The sequence below is a fragment of the Chrysemys picta genome, chromosome 22, assembly GCF_011386835.1.
Source record: "Chrysemys picta bellii isolate R12L10 chromosome 22, ASM1138683v2, whole genome shotgun sequence".
NCBI lineage: Eukaryota > Metazoa > Chordata > Testudines > Emydidae > Chrysemys > Chrysemys picta.
This window is the reverse complement of record NC_088812.1, coordinates 2837451-2860619: the sequence shown is the minus strand read 5'-3', so window position 1 is coordinate 2860619 and position 23169 is coordinate 2837451. Positions and strand designations below refer to the sequence as shown.

Here is a 23169-nt window from a genome sequence, read left to right as displayed (position 1 = left end):
CCCTTCTAGGGGGGTTGACTCTGATCCAGCCCCAGTTAGGGGACCGGCTGGCTCGGGGGCAGGAGGGAATGGGATTCAGGGCCTTTCCCCTTTATGGGGCGCCAGCTTTCATCCAGCCCCAGGTTAGGGGAGCGGTTCGTTCAGGGGGCCAGGAACTGGGACATGGCCTCTTTCCTCTCTGGGGGGTGCTGGCTCCGATCCAGCCCCAGGCTGGGGGCCCCTGTGAGTCAGAGGCAGGTGGAGTCTCTCCTGTTCTCTTGGGATTTTTAAAAAAATCAATTAGCTTAAAAAAAAAGTAGTCTAGCGAATTGTTCTGCTAATCACGAATAAATTAACCCTCCTCCCAGCTTCGTTCCATTGCGATTTGATAGGCTTGGCAAGTCTCCGTGATGGGCTGGGAGCATGAAAGTGGCTCTGATTTCCTGCCTTGTTAGCAAGGGTTTGGAGAAAAGATGGCCGCGTGGCTAAGAGCTCGTGGGTGCTCACGGGCGCGCTGTGTCTTTGTAACCATTACAGAATGGATCAAAGGACCTACTTGTCCCTCCAACATATCATTAACCTGTGGAACTCACTGCTACGGGACGGCGTGGAGGCCAAAAACTTGGCAAGAGTCAAAGAGGGATTGGACGTGCACACCACACCCATGAGGTGTGGTGCTCTGTCCCCTTGGAGTGGTGACTGGGCTACTTAAAGATTGGACTAGCCTTGGTGGACAGAGCCGAGTCTTCTAGCAGAGGTAGCCAAGCTCATGCTTTAAGATCCAGGGGTCTCAGGTTTGGTCCCCCGGATGTGTCAGGATTTCCAGGGGGTAGGACACCAGCCTGGGACTTGGGAGACCGGGTTTACTTCCCTGCTGTGCCACAGACTCCCCATGTGACCTTGGGCTTCTTTGTGGCTCAGTTTTCCCATCTGTACAATGGGGTGAATAGCACCGCCCTACCTCCAGGCACGGTTTGGGAGGGGTGAGGCATTGCAGTTGTCACCGATTGGAGGAGGGGCAAACAATGATGATGACGGGTCACTGACGCAAGCGAACACTTCTTACAGCTAACAGTAAATGGGTCCGGCTCGGAACGGAGAGCGTCGGCCGTGCTTCCAGGCCGGGGGGCTCTCTCCTGGGAAGCAGGGACTCTGAAAAAGATTTGGTTGTGGTGGATAATCAGCTGAGCAGCGCGACGCTGAGGCCAAAACAGCTAGTGGGATCCGGGGATGTATAAACGGGAATGTGGAGTAGGAGCAGAGAGGAGATTTTCCCTCTGCATTCGGCACTGGGGCGAGCACGGCTGGAATCCAGTGCCCACGATTCAAGAAGGATGTTGATAAATTGAAGAGGGGTCAGAGAAGAGCCACAAGAATGATCTAAAGGAATAGAAAACCTGCCCCGTGATGATAGGCTCCAGGCTCCAGTTAGCTTATTCAAGAGAAGGTTAAGGGGTGACTTGATCTACCTGGGGAGTAACGGGCTCTTCTGTCTAGCCGAGGAAGGTTCGAACACGATCCTCTGGCTGGATGTTGAAGCTAGACAAACTCAGACGGAGAGTAACCAGTGGAACAACTTACCGACAGCTTCTCCGTCGCTGGGTGTGTTTCGAACAGCTCTGCTCTAGGAATTCGTTCGGGGCCGTTCCGTGGCCTGGGTTCTACAGATCACGACGGTCCCTTCTGGCCGTGGGGTCTATGAAAGTATCCTACGGACACGGATTGGGTTTTATCAGCCTGCGGTCGCCTCTGAGCGAATGGGCTTCTTTTTTAGCTCAGGTGGGACTCCGGCTGTGGGATCCAGAGGCATTAGGTTCAACCCCTTCTGCTGGACCCCACTGCGGGTTCATTCCCCAGGGTTTAAATACAACGCGGGCCCCACACAGCAGCAGCCTAAAGATCTTATTGTGAACCTGCCTGATGGGACCGGGACGCTCCGTCACAGCCAGGCAAATAGCTAATGCACTTTCCTTTTTATTCTCCCCCCCCTCCCTTTTATCATGACCCCCACCCCCTGCTTCCGTGTCTCGCCTGTCTCCCCCCACCTCTGGTTCTCTTCCCTCATCCACGCCTCTCGCTCTCCCCGTTTGCCTTCCCCTTGTCTTCTCTTCTTCCCTCTCCTTTTCTACCTCTCTCTCCATGTCTGCATCCACCTACCCCGTCTGTCTGTTTCTGTTGTCATATCCACCCACCTGTCCGTCTCCCTCTGCTGTCATCCGTACCTATCTGTCCAACCCCCTGCATCTCCACTGGTGTATCTGATTGTGGTCCATGTGCAACCATCCCCACCCGTCCATCCATCATGGGGCATGCCCACCCATGGTCACGTGTATCCATCCATCCATCCATCCGTCCGTCTCCTCTCCCCTCCCCGTGGCTTTCCCCTCCTCCCTGTCTCCAGCAAACCCCCCGCCGCCTCCCCACCCCCACCCCACGCCAGGAGGAGACGACTATGGCGCAGACGCTGCAGATGGAGATCCCCAACTTCGGCAACAGCATCCTGGAGTGCCTGAACGAGCAGCGTCTGCAGGGGCTGTACTGCGACGTCTCGGTGGTGGTGAAAGGCCACGCCTTCAAGGCTCACCGGGCCGTCCTGGCGGCCAGCAGCTCCTACTTCCGGGACCTTTTCAACAACAGCAAGAGCGCGGTGGTGGAGCTGCCGGCGGCGGTGCAGCCCCAGTCCTTCCAGCAGATTCTCAGCTTCTGCTACACGGGCCGGCTGAGCATGAACGTGGGAGACCAGTTCCTGCTGATGTACACGGCCGGCTTCCTCCAGATCCAGGAGATCATGGAGAAAGGGACTGAGTTCTTCCTGAAGGTCAGCTCCCCCAGCTGCGACTCCCAGGGCCTGCACGCCGAGGAGACCCCTTCCTCCGAGCCCCAGAGCCCCGTGGCCCAGACCTCCACCTGGCCCTCCTGTAACACCCCCTTGCCCCTGGTGTCCCGCGTCAAGACAGAGCAGCAGGAGTCGGACTCCGTCCAGTGCACTTTCGTGGTCAAGCGGCTCTGGGACAACGGCCAGAAGGAGGGAGGAGGCGGTGGAGGTGGGGGAGGAGGAGGCAACAACGGGAGCCGCAAAATGGCCAAGTTCTCCACGCAGGACCTTGGAGGCAACCGGCAGCAGCAGCAGCAGGGGGCGCAAGCAGGAGGAGGAGGCGGGTCCGGCGTGGTTAGCGGGCCCAGCACGTCCGACCAGACCAGCCCCGGCACGTCCAGCGCCTACACGAGCGACAGCCCAAGCTCCTATCACAACGAGGAGGATGAAGAGGAGGACGCGGCCGAGGAAGGCTCCGATGAGCAGTACCGGCAGATCTGCAACATGTACACGATGTACAGCATGATGAATGTAGGGCAGACAGGTGAGCATGGCCGAATGGGGAGGGGCTCTTAATGCTCCGCCCCACAGGGGGAGGGGCTTGGGAAAGGGGAGGAGTGCTAGTGCTCTGCCCCCTTGGGGCCATGGCACAGGGAGATGGGAAGGGGCGGAGCTTATACTGCTTCTCTCTCCCTAGAGCAGTGGCTGGGGGAAGGGGAGGGACTTATTGCTCCACCCCTTGGGGGAGTGGCTGAGGGAAGGGGCGGGGCTTCTCTGCCGCTGGGTGTGATACATTCCACGTCAGGGTTATGGGCGGGCGAGGACGATGACTTGTTTGCATTGCGAGGTGAATCCAGCTACGCTAGCTGGAGAGTCTGGCCTGGAAGAGCTTAGAGCACTCAAGAGAGGAAGGGTGGCCCAGTGCCCTGAAGACCCAGGTTCAATTCCCAGCTCTGCCACAAGTTCCCAGTGTGACTGTGGGCATGTTGCTTGGTCTCTCTGTGCCTCAGTTTCCCACCTGTACACTGGGGATCCCTGCCCTGCCTCCCCGGAGTGCAGTGAGGAGAAATGCATTAAAGATTGTGAGGCACCCAGATATCCCAGCGGCGGGGGTAAGACAAGGATGTGAGCGGCAACATCTGGGCATAGAAACCTTAAATCAACGACCTGGGCAAGGCCTGGAGATGCTGGTTTTTCTGGGGTTTCTCCAGCTGTTCCAGGCTTCTCCTTGGATAAAGGCTCAGCTGAGTTTCGCTGGGTCTCAGCCCAGTTCCCAGTGGGCCGGGCACACCCAGGTTGCTATCAAAGCAGGGCTCAGCGGTGGGGCTGAGGGTCACTCAGCAGCTAGAGAAGCCCGTCTGCAAGGGGGCATTTAAATTCACACGGACCCATGGCGGGGAGGGGAGCTGGGCCGGTGGTCCCCCTTGTAACAGGGGAGAGTTCGCTCTTCTCCAGCTGGAGAGACAAACACCTCGCGTTCCAGATCCCGTCTGTGTGGGGGTTAAAAATTACCATCAGCTCCCGGAAAGGGAAACCGACACAAAGAATCACGGGTCCTGGTCGCTGTAGTGAGTCGGTGGCAAACGTGGGAGTAGAACCCAGGAGTCCGGACTCCCAGTCCCCCCCTACTCTAACCACTAGACTCCCCTCCCCTCCCAGAGCCAGGTAAAGAACCCAGGAGTCCTGGCTCCCAGGCCGCCCCCACCCCACTAGCCTGAATGTTTAGGCCTAGGAGCTGTGTTCTGTGTGTTCACCCTCTACTCCCCCCGGCCCGCAGCAGCAGCAGCCGCAGAGAAGGTGGAAGCCCTGCCCGACCAGGTGGCCTCTGAGTCTCGCAACCGGATCCGGGTGCGGCAGGACTTGGCCTCGCTGCCGGCCGAGCTCATCAACCAGATCGGGAACCGGTGTCACCCCAAGCTGTACGACGAGGGCGACCCTGCTGAGAAGCTGGAGCTCGTGACAGGTGCGGGGTGGGCAGACCTGGGGGGAGGAGGCAGAGACCAGTCTGGGTTTGGGGGCAGGGGGGGCTAATTGAGTTGCAGCAGGTGAATGTGTTGCCACTATCGTAGGGCTTGATCCAAACTCAAACTCAGTGGGGTTCTTCCCTTACCGGGAGCTGAGCACGTGTTCCTGGGCACTGGCCATTGGGAGCCAGTGACAGGAGAGGCAGTGAGGCCCAACGGGCTGGCACTCGCCAGACCTGGGTTCTGTTCCCAGCTCTGCCACTGCCTTACTGGGTGACCTTGGGCAAGTTCCCCCCACCCTGTACCTCAGTTTCCCATCCCACCCTGGGTCTATGCAGGGCCTGGACTGCTGGGGACTCGCTCAGGGGCGGGAGCTGTCTATGCAGCATCCCGCATGAGAGAGGGCTCCAGTCTCAATCTGGGGAGAGGGACTGTGCCGTGCCCGGAATGATGGGTAGGGCCCTAAGAAATTCACCGCTGTGAAAAACGCGTCCCGGGCTGTGGAATCTGGTCTCCCCGTGAAATCCATATAGTGTAGGGTAGAAGTACACAGAAGACCAGATTTCACAGGGGAGACCAGCGTTTCTCAAACGAGGGGTCCCAGCCCAAACTGCGGTTGTGGGGGGTCACAAGGCTATTGTAGGGGGGAGCGATATTGCCACCTTTACTTCTGTGCTGCCATCAGAGCTGGGCTCCCTGCCAGCAGCCGCGGAGCTTCGTGCCACCGGGGAAGGTTCCTGGAGGTGGATCTGAGCCGACCCCGGAAGCAGCCCCTGCAGGGGAAGAGGAAGGTCCCGCACCAGCCTGGCCAGGATCCCAACCCTGGCTTTCCCTGCCTCTGGGCCCTGTGTCCCGACGTTCAGAGGTCAAAGGGGCCTTGGACTGGTCACCCCCTCAACCATGGTATAGGCCGGCCTTGCCCTCCCCCCCACAAGTGAGGAACCTCCCCCCCCGCCCCATGCCACCCTCACGTCTGTGCTGTTCCTGGCGGCCGGGCTGCCTTCAGAGCCTGGCCAGCAGCTGCTGCTCTTCGGCCCCCCAGCTCGGAAGGCAGCGTCGCCGTCAGCAGCAGCGCAGAAGTGAGGGTGGCAAGACTGCGACTTGCCCTACAATAGCCTTGCGACCCCCCCTCCCCCCAGCCCATGACCCCCGGGGTTACAACCCCGTGAAATGTCACTGAAACCGTGAAATTTACAGTTTTAAAAATCCTATGGCTGTGAAATTGACCAAAATTGACGGTGAATTTGGTAGGGCCCTAATGATGGGGGGACCCCGATCTTGGCTGGGGGGTGCTTGTGTGGTGCTTGGCACAATAGGTGATCCCGATCTCGGCTGGGGGTGGGGTCTGTGGGGCGACCAGCACAGCAGGGGACCCTGATCTTGGTTGGAGGAGGGGGCCCATGGGGCATGTGATACAGCAGAGGACCCTGAATTTCGTTATGGTGGGGGGGTCCATGGGGTGCTGAGCACAGCAGCGGGCCCCAATCGTCGTCGTTAACCTCCCATGCCCTAGCGTATGCTGCATTACAGCCCCGTCCCCCATCCCGTGTTGCCCCGAAGCCAGGACCTCCCATCGCCACACAGAAGCCGCTGGCTGTCGCCACCAGGTCGGGGATCGAGGCTCCCATCCCACGGCGAGTTCTGCTCCGGCTCCGTTCTGTGGGCTCGGCAGCGAGGCAGGAATGGGGGCTGTTCCCTGGTCGCACCCCCTTGTGGGGAGTCAGAGGGGCACGTCTGGGTCGTAATGGGTTTTTTTTTTTTCCCACCCCACCTAGGCACGAACGTGTACATCACCCGGGCGCAGCTGATGAACTGCCATGTCAGCGCGGGGACGCGGCACAAAGTGCTTCTGAGGCGGCTTCTGGCCTCCTTTTTCGATCGGTGAATTTTGGCTTTCTGTACTGTGGGGGTGGGGCTGCGGCTCCCTTTTCCTGTCCCCTTCCCTGTCCTGCCAGGCCTGATGCAGCACTGGGAGCCAGGACTCCTGGGTTCTCTCTCTGGCTCTGGGAGGGATGTGGGGGCTGGAGGGTTAGAGCAGGGGGGCTGGGAGCCAGGACTCCGGGGTTCTAGCCCCAGCTCCGGGAAGGGAGTGGAGTCTAGTGGTTAGAGCACAAGGGGCCAGGAATCAGAACTGGGTTCCCCCCAACCTATGGTAAGGGACTGGCGGGGGTAGAGCGGGGGGCACTGGGAGTGAAGACTCCCGGGTTCTTTGCCCGCATTTGAGTAGGGGATGGGGGTCTAGGGGTCAGAGCAGGGCAGCGGCGAGAGGGTCTTTGGTTCTCATTCTCAATGCTTTCCCCTCGCTAGGAACACTCTGGCAAACAGCTGCGGCACCGGCATCCGCTCGTCCACCAACGACCCCAGCCGGAAGCCGCTGGACAGCAGGGTCCTGCATGCCGTGAAGTGTGAGTATGTGGGGCAGGGGCTCCACAAGGCAGCATCCTTCAGGCCCCATGGGGGATGCGCGGGGCTCCGAAAGCCTGTCTCCCAGCAGATGGTACTGCCCCCCATCCAGGTGGGCTGCTCGGGGTCCCAGTGACGCTTCATGCCCTTTGCATCAGGCTCATTAAGGAGATCCTGGCCTGGGCATCCAGAGACCCAGCGGGTACAGAAGGCGGCTGTGATGCCAAGGCCTGTTCTGAGCATTGGTTCTGGTTCTGAGCATTGCAGCGGGGTTTCTGTTCTGAGTGGGGTGACCAGATGTCCCGATTTTCTAGGGACAGTCCCGATATTCAGGGTTCTTTCTTATATTGGCGTCTATTACCCCCCACCCCCGTCCCAATTTTGCACACTTGCTGTCTGGTCACCCTAGTTCTGAGTCACATGCTCCCCGTCACATGACCCTTGTATGCGCCATCTGGGGAAGGGGTGGCCTAATCCTGGCCCCGCCCCCAGTTAAAGGGCCAGACTGTCCTTTGCAGAGCAGCACAGAGGAGGACCCCAGATGCACAGAGGGAGAATTACACTCATTATATGTGTGTGTGGGGGGTAGAGAATGGGGATCTAAAGGCAGAGACAGGAATTTCCCATCACTGAGATCACGCCCCCTGCTGGTCAGAGGCTGCAGAGGGACAGTCAATAAATGTAGGCCCAAGCTTAAAAAGCTTCTTGTTTTTTAAAATAATAATAATTCCCACCGTTTTTACCCCACATCTAATACTGGCTGGTTTTAGACTATTTTAATCACTCTGGAAAACAGGATTTTTGTTTGTTGTCGGTTGGTTTCCAATAGTTGGTTCCTAACCAGCAGGGCAAAGAACAGATTTTTTTCGTTTGTTGACAATTTAGAAAAGTTGGGAAGTAGGGGGGCAGGGTTGAACGTTTTGGTGAATCAAAAAGTAAAAATAAGCCATGAATAGTTTGGGTGGAACAAAAATGTTAGTTCCTGGTGGGAGCGAAAACGAAAACTTCTGAAATTGTTGGCGAATGAAACGACTGGAAAAAAAGAGTTTTGGGTGGAACGAAACATTTTGTTTCGTTGAAACCGGCGTCTTTTGGTTTGACCATTTCAAAACACTCTTTGAACTCGGAAGGAAACATTGCAACGAAAAGTATCAGGGGGTAGCCGTGTTAGTCTGTCTCCTCAAAAACAACAAGGAAGCCGGTGGCACCTTAAAGACTAACAGATTTATTTGGGCCTAAGCTTTCATGGGTAAAAAACCTCACTTCTTCAGATGCATTGAAACGAAAAGTCGCTTCAAACCGAAAAATCAGTTATTTTTTTGTATAATTTTTTGTTAGGCTTTTTGCCCTAAATGAACAATTAGGCGAAACGGACGTGAATTTGCAAAACAAGTTTGGTGTTGCGGAAGCTGCATTTTTTGTTGGGCTGGGGGGAAACATCCTAGTGTTACGCTGGGCTCCAACAGGCTCCTGTCCTCTGTGGATCTGGCACTGGGAGGGGGTCTCACAATTTCCAGGGGGGTGCTAGCTTGGTTGCCTGACTAATAAGCGGTTTCTTTTTCCGCCCCGCTCCCCAGTCTACTGCCAGAACTTCGCCCCCAACTTCAAAGAGAGCGAGATGAACGCCATCGCGGCTGACATGTGCACGAATGCCCGGCGCGTGGTCCGTAAGAGCTGGATCCCCAAACTGAAGCTGCTGATGGCAGAAGGGGACACCTACACCACGTTCATCAACGACACTGGGAAGATGGAGCCGGACATCATGGGAGTGGAGCACAACTTTGAGACAGGCAGTCACGACGGGGATGCAGGGACCTCGGCCGAGAGCCTCCAGTAAAAACCGCTTCCTCCCTTTAGCCCTTTCCATTCACTGATTTCTTTTATTTTAATTTCTTAAGTTGATTATTTTTAGCGTCCCACGTTGATTTGAGTTTAATCTGTTTTTTGTTTTTGTTTTCGGTTTGCCAGGGGGAAAAAAAAGTTGCACCGTCTCTTTAAAAAACCAAAATCATCCTCGGTTCCTAATGCAGTGTGGGTAATGAGAGAGGGGTCGGCGGTGTGGGCAGTTTTGATCTCACGCTGTTCTTCCCGGGCGGGCGGATGTTTTTGTGGGTAGCCTTGTGAGTCAAATCGGGGAAATCCCCCCCTTTCCTCCCCTTCGCGTTGTGCAGGATCCGTGCTTTTAATGAGCTCTCTTTAAATAGATCTGTAAATAATTGATTACACTCTATATGCAGGTTCTGTTTATAGGTGGTTTGCAAAGGGGCAATAAATGATGGATCATATCTCAAGCATATCAAAGACAGGAGCGGAGGATGTGTTACAGCTGGATCTAAGCTTCCCATTGGATTCGATAACCATCCCTGAGAACGGATTAACCGTGCATTCAAGCCGTCATTAACCCCGTGCAAACCGCTTACGAATGGAGCCTTCGTACAAAGTGTGCCCGGATGATTTTTACAGGAAAATAAAAATCCAAATTAAGACCCTGATTTCTAAAAAGCATCTGTTCAAGACAGCATGTAAGCATGCGCTTAACTTGAAGCACCTCTTGAATTCAGTCAAAATGGGCCTTTGACCTTATTCATCTTAAGTGCCAAAGTCCCGTTTTCTTTCATCCATCCGCGTGTTGCAGTGATGAGGGTGGAGATAAAGGATGGGGCTTAACGTGTGCGTCTCTGAATGGGGGCTTTTTTTTTTTTTTTTTTTAAAGCAAGTGACAGAGCAACGCTTCTGGCTGTGATGTCTTTTCACATTGCGTCTACACTGGATTTTTTCTTCTTTCCCCTTCCCACCACGTAGTGTCAGATCCGAGTGCAGCGACTCACAAGTGACCTCTATGGGGATTTGAACCCTGCCTAGAGCCAACCCAGTTTCCTGTTGCTTTGTCTCCCTCGAGTGGCCAGGCTGCTTGTAAAGGTTTGAATCCTCTAATGGGCCACATCTTTCAGCTCAACCCGGTCGCAGTTTGGGCTTTTTTTGCCACAAGTCTGAGATTCAGTCCCCAGCCAAGGGGGGTCGGGTTACGCTCACTTGAAATTCGAGATCAGCGGCAGAGCTGGGTGAAAAGTGTTGGCGGAGATTTCTTTTGGCTGAAAAAGGCGGATTCGCCGCCGAACCGGGGCAGTTTCACCCAATTGTTTTGGCCCAACCCGTCCCCCGAAACGTTTTGTTTTGACATTTTCAAATGATTTCAATGTTTCAACATAACGTGTGGTTTAGAAATGACCTTCAGTTTTATTTTAGAAATACCATTTAAAAAAATGCTCCAAAACAAAACGTTCTGCTTCAGGGTGAACAGGTTTTGTTCAACCTGATGCAAGTTTTTTTCTGATTTTTTTTTTGGGGGGGGAGGAGCGCGCGGGCACGGAGCGTTGACACTGACGTCACTATAGCTACGCTGATGTAAAACCAAAATCCAGCATAGATGAGACCCTGAATGCGATATGCAAGGCCGTGTTTGTTTTTTAAATAGCAAGGGGCATTGTCGAGGCAAAAGAAAAAGAGTAATCTATTTGAATCCTTTCTGATTAATGGCAGGATCCCAAGTTGTGATTTTAAACGTGTAGACCCCGATCCTGCAAACACAGACAGGATTCATCTGTAAGCGTGTGTGTGTGTGTGTTCATTGACCTGTTCACATGTTGCTTCTTAAGCACTAGGCCCTGTTTCCATTCCTGGAATTGATGCTGTATGTTTTCTTGAAATGACACTGGTTAATTTCACATTCCCTTTCTAGTCAGTTTCACTTCTGTGTTGCTTTGCGGTCAGGGACTCCTGGATTCTGTTCCCAGCTCTGGGAATGGCGTGTGGACTGGTGGTTATTACAGGGGGCTGGGAGTCAGGATTCCTGGGTTCTGTTCCCAGCTCTGCTACCGACTTACCCCTCTCTGTGCCTCAATTTCCCCATCTGCAAAATGGGGATAATGATTCTTACCTTGGAAAAGCTGCTAAGTATTATTACTATTGTTGTGGTTGTTGCATCTGTGAACATTTTTAAATTAAAAGAAAAAACAACCACACCCCCAAATTGGAAATTAAAATGCCAACATGAAAATATCGTTATCCCTCTTAGAATTTTTTTTTTGCAACCTTCTGTTTTCTTTTTAAGTCAGTGCCCTATCCCAGGAGTCGGTACCCCTTGGAGCTGATAAATCTTTCCCCATAATTAGGTTATGGGGACAGGGAAAGTTTTTTAAAAAAACATTTAAAATGTAATGTAAAAAAATCTACATTTCAGGAGTTGGGGGGCTGTGAATAGTAACTTCGTTGGGGTCCGACCCCCTCTCCCACCCCCCTTGTGTAGCCCTGTACCCCAGCGGGATCAGACTGGGGTGATCAGCTGCCGGAGGTTAAAGATGGAGGCGTAACGCCATGTGGACGGTCTCTCTAGTTGCTGTAGCAAGTCAGATCGTTTTGTGTGCGTGACGGCGGATGGGGAGAGGGGATTAGATAGATCTTGATTTTAGGTGGGCTTTTGACGCATGACCTCATCAGCAAACGAGGGAAGTGTGATCTAGATGAAATTAGTATCAGATGGGTGGCGGGAAGACTCAAAGAACTGGGAGGATGTCTCTTGCGGCGTCCCGCAGGGGTCGGACCTGGGTCTGGTCCTAGTCAATATTTTCATTAATGACTTGGATAATGGAGTGGGGCCCGCGCTTCTGGCATGTGCGGATGTCCAAGCCGGGGGGCGGGGGAGGGCGTTGCGGGCACTTTGGAGGACAGGGCTCGAATTCAAAACGACTTGGACAAATTGGAGAGAGATGAAATTCAGTAAAGACAAGGGCAAAGTATTTCACTGGAGAAGGAAAAATCAAATGCGTAGCAGCTGGGCAGGAGGTCGGATGGCTGAGAAGGATCTGGGGGTTATAGGTGAATGTGAGCCCCCAAAGCGAAGCAGTTGCTAAAAAGACTTGCCTCGTTCTGGGGTGTATTAACAGGAGGGCGGTGGGTCAGGTGTGGGAGGTCCCTGTCGCTCCTCAGCACTGGCAGGGTCTCAGCTGGAGTCCTGTGCCCACTTCTGGGTGCTGCACTTTAGGAAAAAGGTGGATAAACTGGAGAGAGGCCAGAGGAGAGCGCCGAAAGGGATCAAAGGTTTCGAACCCCTGGCCGATGAGGAGAGGTTAAAAAACCTGAGCCTGGTTAGCCGTGAGAAAAGCAGACTGAAGGGGGATCTGATAAATCTTCAGCTATGTTAAGGGCCCTTATAAAGGGGACAGGAATCCGTCGTTCTCCCTGTCCACCGGAGACAGGACAAGAAGTAACGGGTTTAATCTGCCGCAAGGGAGATTTAGGTCAGATATTAGGAAAAGCTTTGCAACTAGAGGGGGCGTGGAAGGGAGGTGGTGGAATCTCCATCGTGGCCGGGTTTTAAGGACAGGCTGGACGATTAGCTGTCGGGGATGGTCCGGGTTTACTTGGCCCAGTTTCAGCGCAGGGAGCTGGACATGGCGACCTCTCGAGGTTCCTTCCAGCCCCACATTTCTATCGTTCTGCGTCCTTTATTCCCTATGAAACGGCTTTGCTGAATATCCCCATGCGACGTGTGAGTGGCTGTAAAACCGTTCTGCCCACTCCGCGATGGTGTGATGATCACACGCTGTTACAGCTGCATTTTGTATCAGACTTGTAATTACCCAGAGCTTCCCGCGGGGTGATATTATTAATATAGTGGTTTTCATCAATAGATCTCAAAGCTGCTTACAATCTTTATTAGTCACGGTTTCTTTTGACTGCAAATACATTCCCCTCTCTCTCACGCACACGGCTGCAGCAGAAAGAAAGGGTGAGGTTGTTGGTTTTTTGTTTAGATTTTTTTTTTTAGTAAAAACTTTTCCGCCTGGAATGTCTGACCATTTGATCCTCTTTTTAGTGAAAAGAGAAGTGTGTGTGTGGGGGGGAGAAATGAACTAGTCTTGTGTGTCTGGAAAACAGCTGCCTGCAAAATTGTGCTTCCAAAAATTGTAAGAGCATAAATCCTCTTCATTAATAATTTTTAAGCCACCAGCTGTGGTGGGTTTGAGACGCCCTCCCACATAAATGTTTCTAGTGTGTGTACTTTTAACACTTTAAGAACGTAATATCAAAGTATAATCCTTTAAAAAAAATTTCCAATCAATCAGAATATGTAAAATTCACCCCCGTTCAGCAGGCTGACTCCAGATCTATGCGTCACTTACACGCTTGAACTAGAATTTAACGTGACAAAAAAGACCCGTGCCGGTGTGAATTCCGCCTAGTGGGGCAGATCCCCAGGGGATGTAAATCTGCGTGGCTCCACTAAAGTCAATGGGGCCAGATCCTTAGCTGGTATGAATTGGCTGCAGCTCCGTTGGCGTCTGCCAGTTCACACGAGCTGAGGGTCAGGCCGTTGGGCTGTTAAGAACAGCCTTCTGCCGGGTGTGCCAACTTGTCAGTGGAAAAGCAGACTCCGCCCCCTCATGCATGATCCTAGGATGACTCGGGGCCCGCTCCTTGTGAGATGCTGAGCGCTGGGACCCGAGCCAGGGAAGCCCCATGGAGCCTGCTTAACTTTAAGCACGCCAGAAGTTCTGATGAAATCAGTGGGACGACGCACATGCTTAAAGTTAAGTGTGTGCTTAAGCACGTTGCTGGATCGGGCCCTAGGGCGTGGGATTGGTTCAGATTTGTCTACAATTCAGAAACTTCACCGGCTCACTGGCAAAATTCCAAATGTTGGAGGAAAAGGTTTTGATTTTTTTTTCTCTCTTTAAATGTTTCTTTCTGGGATTTTGATCAGCTGTAAAGAGCCCAGCGAAATGCTTCGCACTGGGACAAAACATCCCATTGGGACAAAATTTGAAACTTGGACGCAGCTCCAAATTTGGACCAAATGGCACTCGTTAGCCCCTCCCCTCGTTTTCCTCCCAACCCTCTTTTATCACAATTTGTTTGGAAAGATTTCGAGGTCAGGGGCCCGTTGGTCCGGCTACTGGTGGCTCGCGTGGCTAACCTTGTCTCTAGATCAGCGTCATTGGTTAGTTTGGCCCTTGAAGCAAAGACTTTGGGATCATGGTAACTGACTAGAAATCAAAGACGAGCGTGTGGTGTTTGTTAGTTATTTGAAATAACCTTTTTTTTAATTGCTCCTTGTTTTAACGTGTGTTTTTTAAATGTGGTGGTATATCAAACATTATTTTTTTGGTGCATATTTTTACTGATTTCACTATCCCCCCCTCTCCCGATTTAAACATAATAATTATGAAGCGGGGGATGGGGGGCTTTCCAATGACACTGTAACTGGCTTCCCAATGACACTGTAACGACTTTATTTCACTTTCAGAAAGGATACTGTCAAAGCATTGTTAGGCCTGTACGCTCCGCTCCGGGCACTGAATCCAGTGGGGTTACTTCTGTAGTTAGAGGCACATTCTGTAACGCTCGCCAGGAAGCGGCCGCCCCCAGTTGTAACGTGCTCATGGCTGGGAGCCCCGCGCCGCCCTGTTGGCTGAAATCTGAACTGCTCACCTGTGGGACAAGAGCCCAACACTGCCAAATAGAAGCCTGGTTCTTTCGTAGCGCAGAGGGCTGGGGGGTTCTCCTGTGTAGAGCAGGAGGATCGGAGTTCTAATCCCGCCGTGAAATTGCAAGTGATAACAGTTAACTCTGGGGTGGGGATAGATTTCTTATAACATATTTTTACAAAGTCTTCAGCTGCTTTACTTATAACCACCGGGGATTCGGAGACTGGAGGGGATTTTACAATGTCTGTCCCATCCATAGAATCACAGGACTGGAAGGGACCTCGAGAGGCATCTAGTCCAGTCCCCTGCACTCAGGCAGGACTAAGTGTTATCTAGATCATCCCTGACTGGTGTAGGTCTAACCTGCTTTCAGAAATCTCCAATGATGGAGATTCCACAACATCCCTTGGTCATTTAGTCCAGTGCTTAACCACCCTGACCGTCAGGACGTATTTCCTAACGTCCAACCTCTGAGCCCTTGCTGCAATGTAAGCCCCTTGTGTCTTGTCCTAAAGATCAGAACTCAGATCTTCCTACTCTGCCCATGATAGCCCCAGCCTGCCGTGTCCCAGGAGAATCGTGCTGGTTCATTCGCTTCGTGGTCACTTTTACAGTTTCTCTTCTCCCGTCAGTTTCACTTTGAGTTCCCCTCCAGGCAGGGGAGGGAGGTGATGAGATTCACATAGTGAAACCAGACCCGCAAAAATCCTATTTCCCCGAGCAATTAAAATAGTCTAGAAAATACAGAGCCTAGAGCAGGGGTAAAAAAGCCCTCTAAACAAGTGTGAGAATGACTCTCTTTTTTTAAACTGAAACCTTTTTAGCTTGGCCTATGTTGTTTGACAGTCCTTGCAGCCTTTGTCCAGCAGGGGGCAGGCTCCAGGTGATGGGAAATAGCTGGCTTCCAATACAGCTGCCCAGTCTCTCTCCTCTACCAGAGGGTGTGGGGGAGCTGGGGCAGATGTGTGTCACAGCCCCCCCTCAGTGTGTGTCTGCAGAGCATGGAGTATGGTAGTGGCCACGCGGGGAGCTCTGGGAGCTCTTGGGGGTCTCCGGTTTGGTGCCCCGGGATGTCACCTGAGATGGCGGCCGGGCTTGGTGGGGGATCAGAGTGGTGTCTTGTGACTCTTGCCTCGAGGAGGGAATTTCCTGTCCGGTTGTTAGATAGATGCAGCACCTGAGACTGAGAGCTCGCTCGTCACCTGCCCCTCGCTGATGCTGATCTGAAGCACATACCCTAGTCCTTACAAAGAGGCCCTGAGGGTGAGGATTGAGGGGTTCAGGGGGGAGCCCAGGAGTCCTGACTCCCAGACCCCCCTACTCTAACCCACTAGACTCCACTCCCCTCCCAGAGCCAGGGATAGAACCCAGGAGTCCTGGCTCGCAGCCCCCCCTGCTCTAACCCACTAGACCCCACTCCCCTCCCAGAGCCAGGGATAGAACCCAGGAGTCCTGACTCCCAGACCCCCCTACTCTAACCCACTAGACCCCACTCCCCTCCCAGAGCCAGGGATAGAACCCAGGAGTCCTGGCTCGCAGCCCCCCCTGCTCTAACCCATTAGACCCCACTCCTCTCCCAGAGCCAGGGATAGAACCCAGGAGTCCTGGCTCCCAGCCCCCCCCTGCTCTAACCACTTAGACCCCACTTCCCTCCCACAGCTGGGGATAGAACCCAGGAGTCCTGGCTCTCTCTTCCCCCTACTCTTCCTGCAGCGCTAACCATTTGACCACACTCCCGCTCAGAACCCAGCTCTCCTGACTTTGCCAAGTGCCTTACCCGCTGCGTCGCGCTGCCTGGCTGGCTGGCTGCTGTTAATTTGTAATGTTTCGTTCATTTACGCTGACTGGGACAGATTCCTTGGCCCAGGATATAAATCCCTTCCCCCCCCCCCCCCCCCCCGGGTGAACAGGAAGTGGGGCAGGATCCGACTTCCCTGACTTAGGGACCAGAATTATGCAGCTACCAGTGGACGGTCCTGTTCTGCCAGCGCCTTTGGCACTAGGCCAGTGGGGTCTGCTAGAAATGTGAGGCTCTGTCACTTTCTTGGGGCACGTGTAGGATCGCCCCGCGCAGACCCCTGGGGCCGGTCCTGTGGTTGGATCTGCTCTACCCAGGCAGAATGGGAGCTGTCACGGGAACGGAGCAGGGCGGATAGGGACTGGGGGCCAGCGAAAGCTGCGGATCAGCGTGCGTTACGTGCCCCCCACAGCCCCCTCTCTGTGCCTGGTCCCCACACGCTGTAGCAGCTCCTGCTTTTAGCTCCGGCGGTGTAGCCGTCACACCAGGACTCCTGGGTTTTCTTCCCAGCTCTGGGACAGGGAGGAGTCCTTTCGGTCTCTGTGCCTCAGTTTCCCCATATACACACACTGAACTGGAGGGAGCGCAAGCTGACAGCGTTTGCGGTGAGGACGCGGCAGGGCACATAGTGTGGCGAGTGTCAGGGAAAATCAGCCGGATCTGGTGACTGGCAGGGAGATCCCCTGGGGTGGGGGTTGCTTCTGGGATCTCCCCGGTCCCTGTTCTTGCACTAGGTCACAGCAGGGATCCCTGCCGTCTGGGGGGATCTCAGCCCCAGGGCTTCAGGCGCGGAGGGGAGATTCGGAAGGGTGGCCGGTATCTCTGTAGTTTGGGGACTGTCTGCCTGGAGCATCAGCACACAGCTTTTCCCATTGGTGCCCAGTGTGGGGGTGGCGGGTGTCAGCGCCCTCCCGTGGGACGAGTTGAACAAGCCTCTGCTTCGCAAAGGAGGGTTGGGGTCCTTCCCGCGCCCGACCTCGGACCCTTCCCAAAAAATGTCCCTTTAGCCCTTTCACTCCAGCTCGCCCGCCCTGGCTCAGACACTGGGGCCAGACTCACCTCTGAGCCCGTCGATTGATTTGGCCCAGCCCGAGCCAGAGAGAGGGGTTTGAATGCTGCTCTTCCCCAGATGGGCCACCTGGTGGCGTTGTTGCTGTCTGCATCAGTATGGCGGAGGGGGGGGGGGTGTCTTTTGAAGTGATCTCCCCTCTGGGTTTTAACCTGTGTTGGTGGGAACCTAGAGATTAAAGCTGTAACGAGCGAGGGGCTGTGGGGAGGAGCTGATGGGGAAGGGACTAGCGATGGGGCGGATGCGGCAGGAGCGGGGATCGGCCCGGTTCTCCTCTCGCCGATGCCTGAGCGCCAGATCAGAACCCCGCCCCCTCGGCCTACAGGGCAGCCTGGGCTCGTCCTCTCCGGTGGCTCAAACTCAACCCCGCGTGGGAGGGGGTCCAAGCTCTAAGCCCCCTTTCCGTTCCCTTGCCTCATCCTCCAGTGTCACTTAGAGCAGCCTGGAGGCTGCTCTAACTGCCGCTTCAGGCCTGGGGAGGTACAGGATAGTCTGATCTGTCCCCTATTTCCACCACCTAGGCAGGGTGGAATTCCCAGGCCCTCTGCACCCCATAGGCACTTTCAGATCCCTTTGTGCTGCTGGGGAGCAGGGGGGAGGACTTGAGAATCAGACCCAGAACCTCCCAGGCATGTGGGCGGCCAACAGCTGGCCTGACAGAAAGCTCTGGGGTCGGGGGAGAAAGTAGCTCCGCAATAAGGACTGCGGTGGCGTTGGGGCTGGTTCTGCTGGTTACTCCCCTCTCCTCCCCACCCCCCAGTAACTGGACTTTTGATTTAATATTGTAAAAGGGAAATGAGATTCGAGTCCCAGATCCTGGAGTTAAATGCTTAATTCCCAGGGGAGTTAGGCATGTGAATGCCTTTCAGGACTTGGGGTTTAGTTTATAATGCAGGGGGAGGGGATTCTGGGGCGGGGGGCCTAGTGGGAATGGGTTTGCCGCAGCCCCCTGTAGCAGAGTTGGGTTACACCAGTGCAAGTCCGCCGCTGATGCTTTGGTTGTAATGGAGTGACTCCGGATTGTCTGGAGCTCAGAGGAGTGACTCCGGATTGACACCGGAACTGAGATGGGAGTAGGTCTGCAGCTAGAATTTTTTTGTTTGTTTGTCCCCCTCCTTCCCTGCCAGCCCCGAGAGGACTGAGATGGGCGTGTGTCCCCCCCCCCCCCCCGCCCTCCAGCATGCTCCCAGTGCTCCAGCCTCATTGACATTGTAACTCGGGAGACCTCTCCTTTTGCAACATGCCGGCAGTCCCAGATGCCCCTGCACCCCAGTGTTCTCGACTCTCCCAGGAGCCAAGGGAGGGCCCATGCCATAGATCCGTGCCTGGAAATGGGATGTTAGCCACATGCTTGTCCACCCAGGCTGCGGTGTGTTAGCCTGCACACCCCTTCACCCCAAATTAACTGTGCTGGAAACCTGGCAATCTGCCCCCGCACCAGGTTCAAGTGGGAAGCCCTTCCCTCCCTCCCCGCCTGCCCCCACTCCGGCAATGGGAATTTTTTTTCTAAGCTGGCAAATGTATTCACATGATTGTTTGCGTTTTCTTTCCAATCTGGACTTCACTTTACGCGTTTGAGTTGGGACGCGGCACCTGGGTTTTTCCCCAGCTTTTTGGTTGGCTGGTTCGGTTTCCCTTTCGTTCCCATCGTCGTTGGTTTTCGTTTCTTTTAAAAAAACAAAACGAACTGAGGGAAAAAAAACGGATTAAAAAACTCTCTAATTTACACTTTAAAAAGCACTAAACGCCTGATTGTTCAAAGCGCCTGCCCGTGCAGCATGGATGCCTTCCAAGTGCTTTCAGTTGATGCAAATAGCTTCTATAATCTCAAGCATCCCCCCCCCGATCCCCCGTCTCTGCCACCCCCTCATAACATACTTACAAAGAGGAAAACAAAACAAAACTTTAAAAAATTTTAATGCAACTCACTCTTTGCTCTCCAGCGCCCCCTGCTGTTACTCTAACCCTGCCCCCGCCCCCCAATAATGCCAGTATTTGTTCTGTGTTATAAGTGCCAAGACATTTTTGTGACTCCCTCATTCCTGTGACCTGAGAGTATCGACAATTGCACATTAACTACTGTAAAGATTTAAAAAAGAGGAATTCAGAAATGTTAATAAAAAAAAAAAAAAGGTTTGTAACAAATTTGCACACCCGGCTGGTTATTTTCTATCCTGATTTCAGACGCACACCCCAGGCATTTGCCAACAGGTGGAGGTTGGTGTTTAAGGCACACGAGATAGCTGGGTTCGGTTCCTTGGCCAAGTCATGGCCAATTCTGTGCCTCAGATTCCCCATCTAAAATAGGGGCTCGCTCTACTCCCTTTGCCTATTTAGGTTGTAAGACCATGGCGCTAACATGGGCTACAGATTCGAAGGTCAGAAGGACGCTCTGTGATCAGAGTCCAGAGGACTTCCCTGAATTAATTCCTGTTTGAACTATGAGACGATCTTGTAGGGAAACAGCCGATCTTGATTTACAAATTGTCAGTGGTGGAGACTCGACCAGGCCCCTGGGTAAGTTGCTCCAGTGGTTAAATCCCCTCCCGGTTAAAAATGTCACACCTGATTTCCAGTCTGCACTGGGCTAGCTTCAACTTCCAGCCTTTGGCTTGGGCTGACCCTTGGGCTGCTAGATTGATTAGTCATCTGTTAGCCAAGAGTGGTTCCCCAGGTAAGTCGAGTCACGTGTCCTGGGCTGGCTGGCCCCTGTAAGGGGAGGCAGGGCCTGATGCGTCCCTGAAGAGCCGCTCCCAAGGGAGGGACCCGGTCTGGGCAGGTCATTGACGAGCAAGCACTTAGCCCTGCTCAAAGACCAGCTGGTGGCGGGGTACGGCTCTATGCGGAGGTGCCCATCCACCTTGCCAAGCTGGCAGGGAAACGGGCTGCGCAGAAAGGGAGTTTCTTTTGCCCCATCCCGGAGCAGGGTTCTCCTGCCTGGGGGCCGCTCGTCGGCAGTAGCCCCAGGGCTGGGCGTGAGGGACTCGGGGGGGTTCTTTGTACTCTTCAGGAGTTAAGCAATGAGCCCCCTCACCAAGGCGGCATCTCGTCCTCGGTTCCCGGGTCTGAGTGAAGCCGAAGTCCAGAGGCAGCGCAGCCAAGCCACGTAATGCCACCAGGGGGCGCGCATGAGGCTCTCACAACACCCCTAACTTTCTGGGTAAGTGCTGGAGCGCCCGGCAGGCTTTCCAGAGCTTGAGTCCTCCCCATGGCACATGTCTGCCCCCCTGTCACGGAGTCCCCGGGCGATGCTCTGGAACTGCTCCCCACAAAGCCAGGCAGGACTCTGGGGAGCCTCCTCTCCCTCGGAGCAGACTGTCTTCAGGGCAAGATGCTCACACGGCTTCACCTCCTGGGTCTCTCCTGGGAGCATTCAGCATATGCCCCTCCGTGCGCTTCCCACAGCGAGTCCGCCCCGGCGGGGTCCTGGGGAAGCCAGAGGGTTCTGTACCCCCACTTCGCAGTCAGACGTGACTCTCAGCCAGCCAGTAAAACAGGTTTATTAGATGACCGGAATACGGTCTAAAACAGAGCTTGTAGGTCCAGAGAACGGGATACCTCAGCCGGGTCCATTCTGGGGCCCAGTGAGCCAGACACCCCCGTCTGCCCTCACTCCCCGTCCCCAGCCAGCTCCGAACAGCTCCAGCCCTATCTCCTCTGCGTTGTTCCTTTCCCAGGCCAGGAGGTCACCTGATCTCTTTGTTCTACCACACCTTTAGCATCCCCTTGCAGGGGGGAAGGCGACAAAGGGTCGGCCAGAAACTGAGGCACCCACACAGTATTCAGAGGAAACATTAAGAACAGTCCCACTTCGTCACACCCCGTTCACCCGTCAAGCCCCAGACTCCTGGTGTCGCGGCCACAGGATTCCAGTGGGGGGCGCACCTGTGCCCCCATGGAGGCCAGCCCTCTGTCCCCACCCGTGGGCTAGCTTGGCTAGTTAGCACATCAGGGCAGCCACTGCCTCCCCTGTGTTTGTGCAGAGCCGGCCGCGCTGGGTCCTGGGGCACTGACAACCGTGACAGTTAAGCACGGCAGGGATCGAGCTGGTGCATAGCCCACGCCAAGCCCCTGGCTGTAACGGAGTGACTCCAGATTGAAGCAGGCTGGGAGAGCCAAGCGACCCTCTGTCCACGTCTGCACAGCGTCAGGTGTGACATGGACCCTGATCTCAACCGGGGGGTCTGGGCAGCACCTAGTGAGCTGGGGGCCCTGATCTCAGCTAGGGGTGTGTGTGGCAGCGCCTGGTGGGACGAGGGCCCTGATCTCAGCTGGGGGGGGGGCACTGATCTCAGCTAGGGGTGTGTGTGGCAGCGCCTGGTGGGACGAGGGCCCTGATCTCAGCTGGGGGGTGGGGGCGCTGATCTCAGCTCAGGTGAGGATGGGGCAGCACCTGGTGGGACAAGACCCCCCTCCCCCCCCTCAGCTGGAGCTTTTAGCAGATTACAGATCATTTCCGGGAGACTCATCAACTCTGATTTAGGCCCTGAATTTTCCCCCACGCTCACCCCCTTCCCCCGTTACCCAATTTCCATTGAAATTTTAAAATGCTGCAGAACGTGGTGTGACACAGAGAGCGGTGACGAGATCATATAAAACCCCCCGTTATTGTCACCGATTTCTTTAGCTTCTCAGATACCCCAGGAAAAGCAGCACATGGCTTTGGGGCAGGGCTGGGGGCTGATTTCCCAGCCCCCCCTGCCCCTTCCCAGCTGGGAGCAGGTGCCAGCCAACTGTAATAGTCCTCTCTCGGGGTCTGGTTGGGGAGCGGGGTCTAGTGGTCACGGCCACCACCTCTGACTGCCAAGGAGGTTGTGGGGTGGGGAGCCTGGGCCCACCCACTCCACTCCACCGGGCTCCCATCCAGGGCACTTTGGGCTATCAGTAGTCTGGCAACCAAGGCTGCTTAAGCCTGTTCTCCCTGGGCCTTCCAAGTGGGGAAAACCAAACCCCAATATGTAAGGGGGGGGTTACCAAGGGCCACGGGATCCTTCCCTCTCTGGTTGTGTCTGGGGTGGGTCCAGCCTTCCAACGGGCAGGGCCCCTTCGGGCAGCTGTGTCAGAGCCTTTAGGCTTCCCGCTGCTCTGCTCCCCTCCCGCGCTGCCACCCAAACCAGCAAATTCCCTGCCTTTTCATTCCTCCAGCAGATCCCATGTTGCCCAGTGTGGGGTTCATACACCCCAGCACAGGCAGAGGCAGGGATCCTTGCAGGGGTGGCCAGGCACCACCCCCTGCCCCTCTGAAGCAGCGCAGTGCCCGTCTACACGGCCGCCTCTGGCTAGTCACGCACGAGCTCGAAACTCTCGGGAGAGGCCCACTGCAGCTCCCTTTGCACCCTGCAGGGGGAGACAGAGCGGAGGGAGCCCCCTGCTGGGGCTCTCCCATGTGCCCATTCATTGCTGCAGCACCCGGGCTCGTCCCTCCAGGCGTGGCACCGTGAGAAGTTCACCCCCCGCCCCCAGCTGCCAAGAGTCACACAAATTCATCCAGCCTTTATAATGGGGGGCAGGCGCCCAGGCCTCGTTAGCAGCTGTCTCCATTCATTCAGCCGCTCTAACGCCAACACCTTTTGCATTTCTGCTTATATCAGCTGGGCCCCGTTCCCGCCTGCGGAGAAGAGCGTGGCTGGGGGCGGGGACAGGTGCCCGGGAGA

General features: G+C 54.9%; 1 protein-coding gene across 2 annotated transcripts; it reads left to right on the top strand.

Moving 5' to 3' along the window:
* The first annotated feature begins 974 nt into the window (after positions 1 to 974).
* On the top strand, positions 975 to 11218 carry NACC1 (nucleus accumbens associated 1). Of its 2 annotated transcripts, none has more exons than XM_065576228.1 (5): positions 975 to 3338; positions 4572 to 4757; positions 6534 to 6639; positions 7066 to 7163; positions 8739 to 11218. In XM_065576228.1, exons 1-5 carry the CDS (start codon positions 1940 to 1942, stop codon positions 8996 to 8998), a joined length of 2049 nt encoding a protein of 682 aa, XP_065432300.1. In that variant the 5' UTR covers positions 975 to 1939; the 3' UTR covers positions 8999 to 11218. The 2 variants fall into 2 exon arrangements, with proteins under 2 accessions (XP_065432300.1, XP_065432301.1); XM_065576229.1 differs by having other exon boundaries at positions 4575 to 4757; positions 8739 to 9645.
* The last annotated feature ends 11951 nt before the right edge of the window (positions 11219 to 23169 follow it).

Excerpts from the sequence above, each read along its gene's own strand:
- NACC1 (XM_065576228.1), top strand. The coding sequence starts at position 1,940 with ATGCACTTTCCTTTTTATTCTCCCCCCCCTCCCTTTTATCATGACCCC. Across the intron at positions 3,339-4,571 it reads GATGAATGTAGGGCAGACAG|CAGCAGCAGCCGCAGAGAAG; the intron begins GTGAGCATGGCC and ends CCCGGCCCGCAG. Across the intron at positions 6,640-7,065 it reads CTGGCCTCCTTTTTCGATCG|GAACACTCTGGCAAACAGCT; the intron begins GTGAATTTTGGC and ends TCCCCTCGCTAG.